The sequence below is a fragment of the Etheostoma cragini genome, chromosome 18, assembly GCF_013103735.1.
Source record: "Etheostoma cragini isolate CJK2018 chromosome 18, CSU_Ecrag_1.0, whole genome shotgun sequence".
Taxonomy (NCBI): domain Eukaryota; kingdom Metazoa; phylum Chordata; class Actinopteri; order Perciformes; family Percidae; genus Etheostoma; species Etheostoma cragini.
The window spans coordinates 4,700,281-4,715,969 of NC_048424.1; the positions used below are offsets into that span (position 1 = coordinate 4,700,281).

Genomic DNA, 15,689 nt, shown 5'->3' on the forward strand with positions numbered 1-15,689 from the left:
CATCCCTTTTTCCCTTTAACTACTAATTGCTGTTTTTGTTTAGGACCAAGAAAGGGAGCTAATATCAACTGGATCTGCTTCTGCTGTTCTCCAGCGGACACATGAGTCCATCACCATGCTGAGACAAATAGTGTGTATAAGTACCACAGGTTCAATCTAAGTACACATGTGTGTTCCTAATCGAAAGGACTTGTTGGCACATGCAGAGATTGTTGAATTGTTGAATTGTAGAATTTTAAATTAAACACTTTTTTATTATAAGTTTGTCCCACAATTTGCTAAGTGCAAACATGCCAGGCTATGTGGATGTATTTTCTTATACATGACCTAAACAGCAACCCATATTTAGAAGATTGAATTTGTTAACTCATATCAGTTTTATATCTCATCATTTAAGTAAAACATTACGTTGAGTGACAGTGATCACGTGCATTTGGTTATTTCCCAGGTGAACTCTTCAGGTGTAAATGAGGAGTTGTATGTGGCTGTGCGGAAGGTCCTCCTCTGTCTGGACACTTTGACTGACCTTTTATTGACTCCTGGTGACGATGACCCTCAACTGAGGCTGCTACAGCAGGAGGTGACAGCCCATAATGCTAAAGCATTAATAACGGCACATTTTGGTGGCTCTGTATTATGAAAATCTACGGTTTAAAAAGGAAAAATAGCCCACCTTCTAACCCCATCACTTTGTTTTTCTGACTAAATTCCTGCTTAGTGTGTTTCGACTGAGCTGGTGACTCTGGCTCAGCTGTTGAGTAAAGTGGAGTCAGAGAACAAAGCTGCACTTCTGAGAGAAAAACCAGAAGCTCTCCACTGTTTGACCTCACTTCAAGAGTGTCTACACACGGTCCAGCTGGTCTTTACCTCTTCCCACAACCAGCTGATTGAACATTTGGGACACACATACCAACATCAGGTTTGAAATACAAATTAGTAGCCAAGTTTGATATCTTGAATGTTTGTGGGCTTAAATTTGGCTTTTATGACTTTTGGATGGGATTTATTATTTATAAGCTAAATAAGGGCATAGAACGTCATTCAAGTTAGCATTACCTCAACCATCCACAGCATTGAAAATGTTTCTTACACCTCAGTGCATCAGTAATAATAATCTGATAATAGAGCAATTCTGCCACACACATGAATACTTTTATTAACACATAATACTTTTTGTCACATAAAAGCTCTCCTGCAACCAGCTGTGTATTTTGGACGAGTTTGAAATGGGACTAAATGAGATGTTCCCCAGCATAAAGGATGCTCCTAGTTTGGAGGTAACCAGTGCTTTGTAGCTTTTTGTGTGATTGTTTGTGCACATTTGCATTTGTATGAACACTAGTATAACATGCCCGGTAATAATAGAGCCTGTCTAAATCATTCTAATTAACTCTCTTATCGGCTATCTAAGAGCAGAAAAAAAAAAAAAAAAAGGCAGGCAACACCTGCTGCATTATGATTTCTGCTTAAATGACAAATGAAGAAAGAGGAATTTGAATTAAAAATGTATCTAACTAATGTGGGTGTCATAATTAATGGCCAATATTTCAGTCTTCTAAGAAAATAGAAAACAAACTTACCTTATAAGAGCCGGTAAAATATGACTAAACCAGTCCTAATTACAGACTAATATCAAAGTAAGAGTGGTGCAGGATCTGTATTTCAAAAGTTAATAGTATTTTCCTTAAACTTTGTGCTTTTCCTGAATCTCTCAGCAGTGTGTGCTGGGCCGACATCTGAGGGAGAGTCCAGGGGAAAAGGCCGAGCTACAGCAAGCTTCCCGGTCCTTGCTTCAGGGGATAACTCGCCTCCTGGAACTGGGTGAAGAATGCATAACAGAGGGGCAGATGAGCCAGGTTCACAACCACAGCCAACTTCAAGCCGTTCTCTGCAGACACAAGGTATTTCACTGTGCTTTCAGCAAGTTCTTCTACAGGCAGTCAGCGACTTGATTTAAACAAGCCACTTTTTCCAAGTGTGTGTAGAAGCCTCTTGATGGTTTTCAAAGAGACGTCCAGTGCTAAAATAACTCATGATTTGAATTCACATAACATTATTTAGACCTCAGTCAGTGTCGGTTTTCACTTCCCTTACTTAAGTCATAAAAGGCTAATGGTGCAACTATTTAACTTCACTTCTGTCATAAATCTCGTCTCTTGGTGATCCAGAAGCTCCTGCGGGTCCTCAGGTCTCAGTTAGCTTTCGTGCAGCATCTGTTCCAACGTGAGCCAGAAGCACTCAAGTCCCAGGAGGATGAGCTTGTACAGCTGGAAGTCAGAGCCAAAACTTTGCATCAACTGGCTCTGGAACAGGAAGTGGCTTCTCAAAGGAGGATCCAGGTTTGTAGTGCACATTTGCTGAGGAACATAACACATAAACACATGTGAATGTTCTGGTGGGAAATGTGTTTTTTTGTTTGTTAAAATGGATGTGTGGGTTTATGGTTGGACCCGCTGCAGGAGTGGACCCGGTGGGAGGATAATTGCGGTCGACTTGGGAGGCTGCTGGATGATCTTGAAGCTTTCATCAGCAGTGGGGAGCCAGAGGGAGATGACGAGGGGTTAGCACAGCACCGACAAGATGCCTGCCAGGTAAAAACACTGTCACGTTGATCACAAACATTGAATGTGTTTGTTGTCTCATCTACATCTCCCTGCATGCTTCAAACAGCCTCTAGAGAACACGCATGAACTGTTGTATATATATAGATAAATGTAACCTTATTGGAAGGTGAAAGGAGCATAGTCAGGGTGAGAGAGGAAACTTCTTTCAGCTGAGAAAAATCAATTGTCACACTCAAACTCAACATGTTGCTTTTTCCTCTTTTGGGGTTGCTGTCTCTCCATAAGCTATGATGAGCTTATTTTTAACATTTGTGTGAAACATACAAAAAAAGAACCCTTCCACTTTATTTAGATGTTAAGGGACACATTTACTAATGTTAACCAATTCATGTTAACGTGACTAAACAAACTACATTGTCATGCTGTCTCTTCAAATGTTACTGTGGAATTGGCTAGTTAAAAGAATCTTGCGGAGTTTGAAGTAACGGTTGGTTCTCCTTCTCTCTTAGCACACTTTGGTCCAGCTGGATGAGAGCCGAGTTGCGGTAGGACTGCTCCTGGATCAGGGGAAGAGGCTGCAGACAGAGCCAGAGTTTGCTGCCACAGTCGGTCATGCAGGAGGCGCTCTGGAGCTGCGATGGCAGAGCGCCTACGGGTGGACTGAGCAGGAGATTCAACGCTGCAGAGATCTCCAGGACAGCCGGGCCAGGTGGGACCGGCTCAAAAATACCAATTTCCAATTTATGTTGTAAATAAATACAGATTATTGGCATTTTAACAGTAAAAGACTTTACTATCTATCAATGTAAACTAGGCAGTTTTAATTATTGCCTGAGGAGGGGAGCCACCACATCAGTGATTTTATTCATAAAAATATTGTTTCATTTAGGGTTTGCAATGTGAAGATGCTGAGTTTTGTATATCTTTATATGCATGTTGAAATATATAACAGTCTGTCTTTTTAAAGGGTTTAGAATGAGATTAAAACTTTAATCTTTCATTGTTTTTAGTTTTTATTTCATGTCCTAAAATTAGATTTAACCAAAAAGTGAGATAAGGGGAGGATTTAAATCTCAATAATCTAGGTTTATATTTTCTTTCACATTTCCTTGGCTTTTGAATTTCATTCTCCTTAGAAAACGATGGAGGCTGCAGTGAAAAGTATTAATGAGAAGTATTTTGAGTAAAATTGTGTTGCAGTGAGGTCCATTTGGAGAAGGAGCCGGCTTAAGCTCAAATCCATCACAGTTTGACAGCTCTATGTGCACACATATCTACAGGCATAACGCAACTGTTAGAGGCTATTCTATTAGAGCTTTAAGAATGATATTCCCTGGGATTTTTTTAAACATCCTTTATTGTGAGGACAGCAGAAGTTATGAAAAGGGAGAGAGAGGGGGGATGACATGCAGCAAAGGGCTGCAAGTCAGAGGCAAACCTGGACTTGCTGCATTGAGGAGTAAACCTCTATATACAGGTGCCCGCTCTACCAACTGAGCTATCCGGGCGCCCTAGTCAGTAAATTTGAGTGAAACACAGACTTTTCACGTGAAATGTGCCACCTGAAAAACAAACATGGGGAATGAATTATATATATATATATATATAGCATTTGTCCATGACATCACAACAAAAAGAAAACACATCTACAGTCTTGTTTAGCAGTATTGGACCCATTCCTAAGTCCTCTATTCACTCTTTGTCAAGGAGCAGTCATGTTCTGCCCCACTGGATGAGATATCTCTTTTTCTCATCCTCCCCACAGATTCCAGACTGACTTTGCCTCGGTCAGTGAATGGCTGGTTGATGCCAACAAACACCAGAAGACTTGGTCGAACCTGGCCAACACCACTGACCTGAACGAGGAGTTTATTCACAACAATCTCATCAAGCTGCTGGTAAGCCTTTCATGTCTACTCAGCACATTTATAAATCAAAAGAATGACTATCATCTATAACTATGGCCTTGTCACCCAGAAAAATACTGTACACACTATCAGCAATCATATTAGTTACAGTTCAGAATGTTACTGTTTAAAACAGAGATATGTTTACACATTTATTACGGACTTTACCAACTGTTGGTTATAGCTAAGGATGTGGGGGGTTGATGCTGAAATGAAAACCCAGTCAGCAGTTTAGAATGCATCAATCACACGTTAGTTATGTTTTCTGCAACCACCGGTTCTATTCTCATCCCCTAGGACTTCTCCATGGAGATTGAAGCCATGTCAATGCAGAGGGCGTCTGTTTCCAGGGAAGCCGCTCGGCTGCTCCACCTGACGGAAGCTGATTGTCCCGGGCTGAGAGCTCAGCTCGCCCAGCTGGAAGGCCACTGGAGTCAGCTGACCTCTGACCTGTCTAAGATACAAGACCTGCTGCAACAGGTACAGTATAGACAAAGAGCTTTCACCTTTGCTGAGAAAAAAACAAATACACAGTGGTTGCACCATAACTGTGAGATGAATAGTTCCACTGTGGAATAACTACTTTAATTAAATGATGCAATGGTCAGCATGATCTACAACTTTTTATTGCATCAAATGTCCTTTTATCATTAGTGTTTTTCATTAAATTATGCTGCTCTAAATTCCATTGAGCTTCTGTTGGTTTTCAAAAATAATGAGGCGTTGACAAATCCCCTGAAAGGAAGGGGAGTGGAAACTCTTTTTAAATCTGTTTTGGGCTGATTGAGGACAGAACATTTGGGAGGACAAAGAAAGGAGGTGAAGGCCAATTTTATTTCTTCCTCACCATTTATCACCAGTGAATGGAACCGGACATTCTACATCATAATAGTTATTATGCTAGTCCTGCCAGGTTTACCTTTAGAAAGGTTCAACTTTTAGCAATCACCCCAGGAGAGGATTCATTCAACCTTTATATATCCTCAAGAGATCATTAAGCGGCTACCCTCATTTTCAATATCATCAAGTCAGATTACAAAGACAAAAACTGAACAAAACACAGAAAGTACAATCATAAGAAATAGAGAAAGACAACAAAACGTTCTGAATTGGAAAATGATTTGACAAATAAATTAGGATAAACGGTATGCAAAAGAAAATACAATTATGTAAAAAAGATACAAGTAGAAGTTTGCAGGTTTGAAAACAGATTTATAAATTGTCCATGAGGCACAATTGAGTTGATTTTAAGAAAGTGCTGTAATTTGTTCTAAGAGTTTGGGGAACTAAAACTAGAAGAAGAACTAGAAGAAAACAATCTTAACTACCAAAGATAAGATTAAATGAGTTAGACAGGCACAAAATGTCACATTAAAATGACTGTCCCACTACCCAGCCGGATGAATGAAATATAAAAAAATGTTTCCATATAAAGATAAATTCCCTCTTCCTTCCTGTTGTGTGGTCTCTGTTAGCGGCTGCTGGCAGCCTGGCCACCGGTGAAGCTGCTGTCTGACCTGAAGGACTGGCAGAAGAAGCTGGAGGCTCGGCTGAACAAGGAAAAGGAAACAGTCCTCGAGGCCAAAGATGCTGCTCAGATCGCTGACATCCTGCAGCACTGCCAGGTAGTCCTACGTCCACAGCCCACTTTGGATTTTTTCTATGAATACTTTTCCTGAGTGGTTTTAATTAATGGTTGTGTCAATGTCAGGGGGCTTTTTAAATGTTGCCCATCTACTAAATTTAGAGAAATGTTTCACTGAAAAACATTCACTGAATAGGTATCTACATTTTTTTTTACAAATTGTTCATCCATAAAGGAGAATTCCGGTCAATTCTAACACGTAGCTCTGGTGTTTATAAATCTGGGGTGCTTTCAGTAGAGAAAAAACAAAACTAATTGGTGCTGCCTACACCTTTTTATCCGCTTGTTAGCACCCAACAGGCTCATACAGTTATAAACGTGTTTTTAGCCTTAGCAGAAATTTCATGAATTTCTTTCACATCTCCAGCAGTCAGTTTCACTGTGTTCACTCTGAAGGAATGACTTCACTTCGGTAGACACTTTTAATGACATTTTGAACATGTGTAGAGGCTAAAAACATGAGACAACAGACCTACGTGTTGAAATTGACCGGAATTCTCCTTTGAATGATACTGTGTTTCAACATTACGCCTTTTGTTAAGTCAACAAGATAAATCAAACAACCCTTTTCTGCACAACGAAACATAAATGAAAGCTTGATTTTTACAAAATGTGTTTTCTTTGAGATTAACTAGTTTGATTTTGGACACATTAAATTTAAATGGAATTCAGTAGCAAAGTAAAGGGTACCTTTATGATATAATAGAGGAGGATGATGCAAACTTTTATGTACTGTAATGTTCTGTATCAGGTATTAAAGGCAGGCATGGTCAATGGGAAGCTCCTTCTCGACTTCCTGTGCCAGTCTGGGCCTCAGGTGGCAGAAGTGGACGTACAGCCTCTTCACTCCGAACGCACAATGTTTGCAGAGAAACTTGGCGCTCACAGACTGCAGTGGCTGCACCTCCAGAGAGAGCTGGAGAACCAGGTCTGTTCTTCAGCTGCCAATATTGGTACATTAAAATCCCACAACCTATAGAATCTGAGGTTAAATAATGCAACTGTAACCTTGTTTATTTTTCTGGTCTGGTATCTGCTTGGATGCATGTTTCCATACAACCAAGTCAAAGAATCTAAAATCCAAAGTGTTTTTTTGCCATTAAAAGCTCAAATACAGTACGTTCTATCAGCACAAATATCAGCTAATAGTTTATATAATCACTGGAACCCATTAGTCAAGCCACAAACATAACTCAGTTTATGCCCACAACAATGGAAAAACCTTGTACTGTGTGAATCTCCAAAGCAGTTCAAAGTAAACGTAACATTTTTTGACGAATATTTTTATTTTTACACATAAATCAGCCTTGGTTTGGTTTGCCCTCTTAGACTCGGGAAGCTGAACAGATGCATCACACTTGTGCAGACAGAGAGAGGCGGTTACAGCGTCTTCACGGCTGGATACAACAGCAGAAAAAGCAGCTGAATCAGTGGAGCCAGCCCAACAGTCAAACTCTGGCTCGTAGGGCTCTGCTGGAGTGGGAGGTACAGTAACAGGATGTAAGCAGACGTATGTCTGAACTGTCCCTACTGCCGCTGTCCTTTAATCTTAAGGCTACTCCTGTTTTTCTTCCAGGCTGTTGTGGTCAGAGTGGAGGAGGTGGCTGCAGCTTTGCAGGAGTTGAAAGCCACACGAGTGTATGTTGAAAAAGAAGAGGCCCACCCTTGTGATATCGCCTTCTCTGGCCGTACGGAGAGTGTTTGTCATGCTTGTGTGGATCTTAGTCAACAGGTAAAGATAAATTCGTCACTGCAATCAGAGACATGGATAAATTAGAGCCAGAAGAACGTTAATTAAAGTTAATTATCAAGATATTTATGATGCCTTTCCTGATAAACAAATGTGTCATCCACCTGTCTCTTGGAAATGACAAGATATGTTGCCCCATGCTTGTATAGCTTTTATACACACATTTATATAACATATCATTAAAGCTTTGCTAATCAGTAATTTAATATGAAAAATGGCTTAAATGGCAAATGAATAATGTGCAAGGGTTTGCTGATAATGGTACTCTTCACAGCATTTTAGTGGCTTTCAGCTTATTTTTGGTGTTTTCCAGCCAACACTGGAGTGTTGCTTTAAGGAAAACTATTTTATATAGCAGAAACTGTTCAGTATTATTTGTAAAAGACTTGTGTGTTTGGTAAAATGTACACCAAATTGAATACAAATAAAAATCATTATGCTACCACTTTTCATAATTAGTGTTGAAAGTGTTGGATAAGTACAGCTAAAATCTGAAAATATGCAATATTCTCACCTGCAATAGTCAAAAAAACGTTCATTGTAACAATAGAAAATTATAAAATGTATAGAGCTCAATGCCAAGTACAAACCACTAATCCTGACTAACTCCTAACCAACACATCTTACTCAAGTGGTGTCCACAAACTTCTGATAATACGATAATACGTATAATACGAATAATGATAATAATATTATAGCGTTACACACTTTATTATTACAATAAAAATTCTACCTGGATGATTTCTTCCTTATTTCTTCCTTATTACATTTTTTTATATTTAAGCAAAGTAACAGTAAAGTGCCATATTTCTATAAAACAACGAACGTGGTCCTAAAAAATCTTAAATTAATCCTAACAACTCTCAGAGATGCTGCATCAAACACTCCAAACCTCATCCTGTCCTTTGTGGTAATTTGCAGATGGAAGCTCTGAGACCAGCTCTACAGCAGAATGTAGAGGAGTGGAGTTGTTTTGAGAGAAATCTGAGGGAGGTTTTTCTGCACACCACCAGGGTGCGCTGTGCTCTGCTGCATCAACCTCTGTTTTCACTGAAGCAGGCAGAAGGACACATGGACTCCCTCCAGGTGAACAGCAGTACACATGTCCATATACAGGCTTCACAGCTTCAGTTACTCTAAAACCAGCCAGCCACTTGTAACTGTATGAAGTTAAAAGCCTTCCATCTAGTTTTACAGATTCAGTAAAGGTGTGGGCGTTCAAGGCTGTCAAGCTGTCAGTACTTGCCAGTCAGTGTTCTTAGCTTTGGGGTAAGTAAATGCTCCTCTGAAGTGAAAATATAAAAGCCTTTTTTTGGTGCACAGCAATTCCAAGAGAAGGCCGGAAAAGAGGAAGAGCTTTTGGCGTCCATGGACAAATTCTATCAGCGCCTTGTGAAGACTCTTCATCATGGAGCAGCACAGGCGCTGAATGAGCAGATGAAAGGAGAATGTAAACGGTTAGTGGCCTGAAATTACCAAAATGGAATCAGAAAAATATTTAAATTAGAAGAAGACAAAAAAACTCTCTCTCATCACTGGTGTCATGTACAGCTCAATTATACAATTGTAGTAACACGGTATGCCCACAAACATTGTAGAGTAATAGAGTAATAAGTCTGGCTTTGCCAGACCCTCCTCCACAGCGCTGCCGGGGAGGGTCTGGCTAGATCATACAGCATTCTGGGACGGGAGAAAAAATGCTCTGTTATTTTTGCATTTTTTCAAACCAATTCCAATCGTCATTGGCAGTGCAAATCAACACAAGTGTGCTGCTGCAAAATAACCTCGGGAGGGAACTTGTTTTGGTGGAACAAGTGTACTTTCAAAAGTTGTTAATTTGTGCAACAGAAGACTCAGATTGGACGAATAGTCTAGCCACCAAGGTTTATAATTCCATCACAAAGAAAGCGTAAGAAAACAGACAAGTGGCCAAAAAGAGGTAAATCTGCCGGATTGGAGCAACCTCGGAATTGGAATGTCATTGCTGTAGACTAAAGAGTAATATAATCAATTGTGTTCAGGTGGAAGGACGTGGTGCAGGAGCTGAAGGATGAGCACATGAAGACTGGAGAGACACTTTCCCTATGGCAGGAGTACACTCACCTGTCTGATCGCTGCTCCCTTCGCCTGCATACTCTGTGGCATCAGTGGGAAGAGCTGTTGACATCTTCACCCCAGCAAGACACACAGACCATGGTTTGCTCAGTGGAGGTAAGTTTGAATGTGCAGTCTAGTGCAAGTTTGTCCACCAAAGTCCAGTGATTTTTGACGAGAATTATTTGGCTGCCTCATTGCTGATCTACTGTGCATTCTTGCAATGTGGAAAAGTTTAAAACCTGACGGATTTTTTTTTATTTTCAAGGCTGAGTTCAATGCATAAGTTGGCTGTTTATAACAAATAACATAACATGCATACAAAACATTTTTGTTAAGGACATAGATGTGTGACAATATATACTGAGTAGGACACAGTAAGTAACAATTACTTAGCCGTTTCAACAATTTAAAGATAAAAAAAAACTGTTTTAAGTTGACATAACTGTGTTTTGTTCCTCATATATACATATACATATATATATATATATATATATATATATATAAATATATATATATATATATATATATATATATATATATATATATATATATCAAAGTCAAGCAACTAACATTAAAATTAATCTTTAATCTAGACATTTAGCATTTCAGATTAGTTTAATAATGTAGAATCACTGATTATATGAAAATGTTAGAAGTATGTTACATCTTCATACATTTATTAAGGGCTTCTAAACATTTGAGGAGTTGTTGTATTTTAAGTATTTACTAATTACTGTCATTGTTAAAGGTCACTGAGAACAGACAGAACCAGTTTGATAACTTGGTGATTAGACATCTTGTTTTTTTACACAGTATTGCTATTATTTGTTGAATTCACTTGTTTCCCAATTACTGGTCTCCAATTTTTTTAAAGAAATGGACAGCATGTATTTATAGTTGCATTATGTGTTGTGTTGCACAATTGTGCAAAAAAAAAACATCCATGTCATTCTTTCCATTTCTATGCCACTTCAAAAATTCACTAAAAGGTGTATTTTGAATACTTGCGTCACAACAATTTTTGGAAAACAAGATTTCCATTTTTCAAGAGGATAAAAAGCAGCTATGATGTTGTGATCATAAGGTCTTTAAGGTACATTGATGAAAACAAGTGGAAAGATGATGGAAAGCAGGAAATACTTATTAATAAAAACTAATTAAATGCGGTTACATAATACTCTCTTGTTTTTAACACCAGAAGTTGCAGGATGCTGCTGAGGATTTGCAAAGCTGTGTGGGAGATGTCCTCGCAGCTTCCAAGCCTCTCATTGGACGGCTGGAATCAATGGTCACAAATTTAATCCAATCAGATACCAGACTGATATCACGTGATGTCCTGCTGCTGAGCCGGGCAATGTCAGGGAAAAAGAAAAGTCTTCAGGTGAGGAAATTAGTCGAAACACCACATTCATTTTACAATAATTGCAGAAATATTGTTAGTTTTTGTGTCACTGTTCAATAATTAACAGAAGATCGTCCGTACAATGACTAATACAAATAGCTACCTATCAACTTGAATCTAATTCATCAAGTGTCTAATGGATGGAGACCAGTTTCCCTGACATTTCATGTGAAATGTTATTAACATTATCACATTTCTCTCTGTGTGCAGGAGAGTTTGGAGCAACAGAACCTATTTCACACTGGACTACTGGCCCTTGAAAAGCACACACAGGACACACAGCATAAACTTAAGACCAGCTTGACTGACACAGAATCTGTGAAGGTTTGTCAGAATTCCTTTTGTTTCCTATAAATGATCTTTCCTGTAAATTACTTCCAAGCATCCTCTTTAATTCTAAAGCACAGTCTTTCAAACTGTGACAAAGAGTTGAATGTTTAGTGAGACATGAGGCATGAACTGCAATGTGCGTCATAACTTGGTTACACAGACACAGTTTGTCTCAATTTGTATTTGAGGCGGCCCTCGGTAAACTGAAAATGTGCTCTCTGTTTGTTTTTTTGTTTCTTGGATCGGCAGCGGGTTCTCCTGGAACTCAATGATCTGTTTCAATTATTGGTTGACGTCAGTGAAATTAGTGGATATTTGACCCTTAACAACCATGAGACAGAGAGACTGCACATGCTCAGCAGGCAGTGGGTTGAAAGCCTGACTCAAACAACTGACATGAACAGGTGAGAAAGTTCTGTTTAAAATGATGCACAAATATAAATCTATACAGTTTGCAATTGGCTTATGTATTTTGTCATTGTTGCTGTTTAAAGGTTCACAAAACTTTTAGCTGAAAATAAGAGCTGTGTACTTCTTTGTGGGAGTCTTTAAAATCATTGTAGTTATTCTGGCCTTGTGCAGAAATTCAGAACATTATATGTTGTATTACAAGATGTTCAAGGCTTTAATGATTAATTCAATTTTCTGGTGGAATACAGTTGATATGTCCATTTTGAAGCTTCTGGTTGTAGTTAGTTGTCTTTCATTGTGTCCTTTTCCCCCCAGAGCCCTGCAGGCTGAGCGCCTACGCTCCCAGGACTTACAGGAGAAGTGTAAGAACCTGTCGTTTATCCAGAAGAAGCTTGAGGAGGAATCAATGTGTAAAAAACCTCAAAGTTTCTCCAGCCTCCAAGAGATGCTGACCGTCCATCAGGTACAATACACTTTTCAGATCCTCTGCATTTCTGTCATTTAAGGGACATTTATTAGATTGGTATCTAAACAACTGGGACCAGTGTCTCATACTCATACTCTCATACTTTCTGTCAGAATAAACATGTACTGTTTTTACCACGGCACTGTAGCGGCACCTTCTACATAGACATGTAGTAGGTAATAGAGTTGTGACATCACAATTGTACAGAATTCATATAGCATTTCATCCTGCTTTTTAATAAAAAAAGAAATGAACATCTCACTTTTCACAATATAAGATCTTTAATATCAACACTTACTCTCCCTCCCACCTATTCTAACTTTTTAGAGAAAAACCACTGTTAAATTATTTGTTATGTTTTGTTGTTAAAGGCTTTCCTTCCCCTGAATCTGCTGATATGACTGAACTCTAGATAAACCATTCATCTGTATTCTGCCCACGTGTTGCTAGATGACAAGCATGTTTACAAAGAAGTATTTGGTAATTAAGGCAACTGAATTAAAGACCTTATCAGCATAAATGCTGTGATTATGGCAGAACATTAGGAAGCTTAAGTGGCATTTGTTTTAAATAGTAAATGTAATTTAAAACAGAAAAAAATCCTAATTACTCTACAAATGGTGTAATTTAAAACATCTTGTTTTTGTTGTCTGAAATCTTTGAATGACACTCTCTTGTTGTCTCTCATCCACAGAGACTTGAGGTTGAAATAATGATTGGACACCAGCTTCTGCAGGGTCTTCTCTGCCATGCAGTTGAATCCATGGAAACAGAAACAGCAGAGAAAGGGTAAGTGATGGAAAAATCTTAGAATAATAAAACGGTTAATGAGTTTTTAGTTCTAGACTCCAAAATACTGCATGTACAGCATCGGCTCATCTCCCTTCTTTTAAGCTTTTTTGCTTTTTAAGCAAAAGAAATGTACTAGGTAGGACACACAACTAAATGCAGTGTGTGCGGCTGTTTTCTTACCCTGGGACATTTATTACATTGACATTAATTTAATTCCCCAAAGCTAACTTAAATTTTTTTTATAGTCTTTGGAAAGCTTAAAAACCTCTTAAATCTTTCAATTCAATTTTAATTCAATTCATTTTTATTTATAGCATCAATTCATACCAAGAGTTATGTAAATACATTTTGCAGATACAGTAAGTCTAGACCAAATTCTATAATTTACAAAACCCAACAATTCCATTATTTACAGTATTGACAGTGATGAGGTAAAACTTCTTATTAGGGAGAAACCTAAGGTGGTGAGGTAAACTTCCTTTTAGGGAGAGACCTTGGACAGACCCGGGCTCTTGGTAGGCGGTGTCTTACGGGGCCAGTTGAGGTATTTATAGTCACAAATAAAGATAATGCAACCATGATTTAGGTGCCACCCTAATCCAAGGAAAACTTCTGGGCGACAAAAACCTATAAGGACTCCGGAGAATAAGCTCCCCAGAGCTAAGTTAGTAACAAGGAGTTAAGTTAATAACAAGGAGCTAAAGGAAAGTTGCTGCTCTTGCTAGGATTGCTACTTAAAGCGTTAAGTCTTAAAATCCTGCTGATTTTGTGATGATTAAGCAGTTGCCTGTAACTTGTAATTTTTTGTTTTGTTTTATGTTGCAAGGAAAGTGTGTTATGCTTAATTCTACATATCCTTATAGAGATAACTGAATAATTCCACTCATTCCCCCATTTTATATTGAACTCATTGCATATTTTTGGATGGATGCCAGGTTTGGCAACAGATGTCAACAGTTTACAGCAGGTACCATTATTTTTCTCCAAAATATAATAAAGCAACTTTTGTGTTGCTTCTTTACAGAGCTGAACTGATGGCACAAGTAACCTGTATGAGGGAGAGCTGGCTTAACTCTGTGGCTGTGGCTAGGCAGCGCAGGTCCTTGACAAAGGAACAACTGAGCCAGTTGAGAGTCTACCAACGTGGCTTGAAACTATTGTGTAAGCTTTTGAGGGACGTTGACTCTTTGCTGCCTCCAGCTGGACCTACTCTGTGTACACTGCATCAGCTACGAAGCAACGTGGATGATTACCAGGTTAGTATAGATGGTTGACAGTGAGAGTGTACAGACATCTTCCTACATTAATAAACAAAAATCTTACTTTGTTGTTGCAGAAAATTGCAATTGTGTGCCAAATCTAATATATTAAGTTTTTAAAATCTTAACATCTTTCCAAGTGTGTTAAAGACGCTCTGGGTCTACACTCCCCCGTGTACAGCCGGGTGCTGCAGGCTGGCACACATTTATGTGAAACCATGACAGACTCTGAGTGCCAGAGCCAACTGCAGTCCGAGCTCCAGGCTGTACAGGAGGCCTGGGAACGAACCACCTCACAGCTGGAGAGGAGAAGAGACCTGGTCAGCACAACTTTTCAGGTAACAGTCACAATTCCATCAAATATCGACATTCGTTTAAATTTTAAATCCAATTAATAATATTTAACATTAAAAGTCTTATTTTATTTTTAGCCTCGGGAAGGAACTTGTTTTAGTGTAACGTGTGTAAGTTCAAAAGTTGTTTTGGTCATGCAACAAAAAACTCAGATTGGACAGATAGTCTAGCTAGCTGTCTGGATTTACCCTGCAGCAATCTGAGGTGCAGTTAACCATGGTCCTAAGAAATCCACCAGAGTTTAGAATTCCAACTCAAAGAAAGCGGAAGGTGAGGGACATCCGGCATAATAAGAGGGACATCTAGCGGAAAATTCGGCAGCAAAGTGGACCGTTGTCAATGTAGACTACATTTGATCACATGTATTTGTTGCTATGAAAATCTAAACGTCACATTTCATACAATGTAATCAGACAACTAAATAAGAGCTCAAGAAACCTAGAACATTAAGCTTTTCAAAATAAAACAATACAAATAAATTAACATGGTATAATCCTACCAATATATCTTTTCCTGAATTTAACTCAGTTAAGGAACTGAGGAACTGATGGAACTGATGCAACCAAACAGCTAAGGGATCTTATGGATTCCCTGAAATGTCCTCTTCTTATGTAACTTCATGGCTAATGGCAAATCCGAATATACTGTACAAATATCTAGAAATAGTTGTTTTAGTACAAATTTAGTGTGACGAGGACTACAGCGTTTGACT

The 15,689-nt window shown here is 38.8% G+C and overlaps 1 protein-coding gene across 1 annotated transcript in view; it reads left to right on the forward strand.

Annotated features, from left to right (window-relative positions):
- The window catches only part of LOC117961542 (nesprin-2-like), a 90,675-nt gene that overhangs the window by 50,413 nt on the left and 24,573 nt on the right, over positions 1-15,689 (forward strand). The window contains exons 70-93 of the mRNA XM_034900301.1: positions 44-130; positions 449-580; positions 719-920; positions 1,186-1,277; positions 1,716-1,901; positions 2,169-2,339; positions 2,460-2,591; positions 3,074-3,273; positions 4,330-4,462; positions 4,769-4,951; positions 5,947-6,096; positions 6,868-7,044; positions 7,446-7,601; positions 7,693-7,848; positions 8,788-8,952; positions 9,190-9,323; positions 9,888-10,077; positions 11,162-11,344; positions 11,576-11,689; positions 11,945-12,099; positions 12,422-12,569; positions 13,267-13,361; positions 14,389-14,620; positions 14,764-14,961. Coding sequence (XP_034756192.1) covers positions 44-130; positions 449-580; positions 719-920; positions 1,186-1,277; positions 1,716-1,901; positions 2,169-2,339; positions 2,460-2,591; positions 3,074-3,273; positions 4,330-4,462; positions 4,769-4,951; positions 5,947-6,096; positions 6,868-7,044; positions 7,446-7,601; positions 7,693-7,848; positions 8,788-8,952; positions 9,190-9,323; positions 9,888-10,077; positions 11,162-11,344; positions 11,576-11,689; positions 11,945-12,099; positions 12,422-12,569; positions 13,267-13,361; positions 14,389-14,620; positions 14,764-14,961 — 3,771 coding nt within the window. The remainder of the gene's footprint in view (positions 1-43; positions 131-448; positions 581-718; positions 921-1,185; positions 1,278-1,715; positions 1,902-2,168; positions 2,340-2,459; positions 2,592-3,073; positions 3,274-4,329; positions 4,463-4,768; positions 4,952-5,946; positions 6,097-6,867; positions 7,045-7,445; positions 7,602-7,692; positions 7,849-8,787; positions 8,953-9,189; positions 9,324-9,887; positions 10,078-11,161; positions 11,345-11,575; positions 11,690-11,944; positions 12,100-12,421; positions 12,570-13,266; positions 13,362-14,388; positions 14,621-14,763; positions 14,962-15,689) is intronic.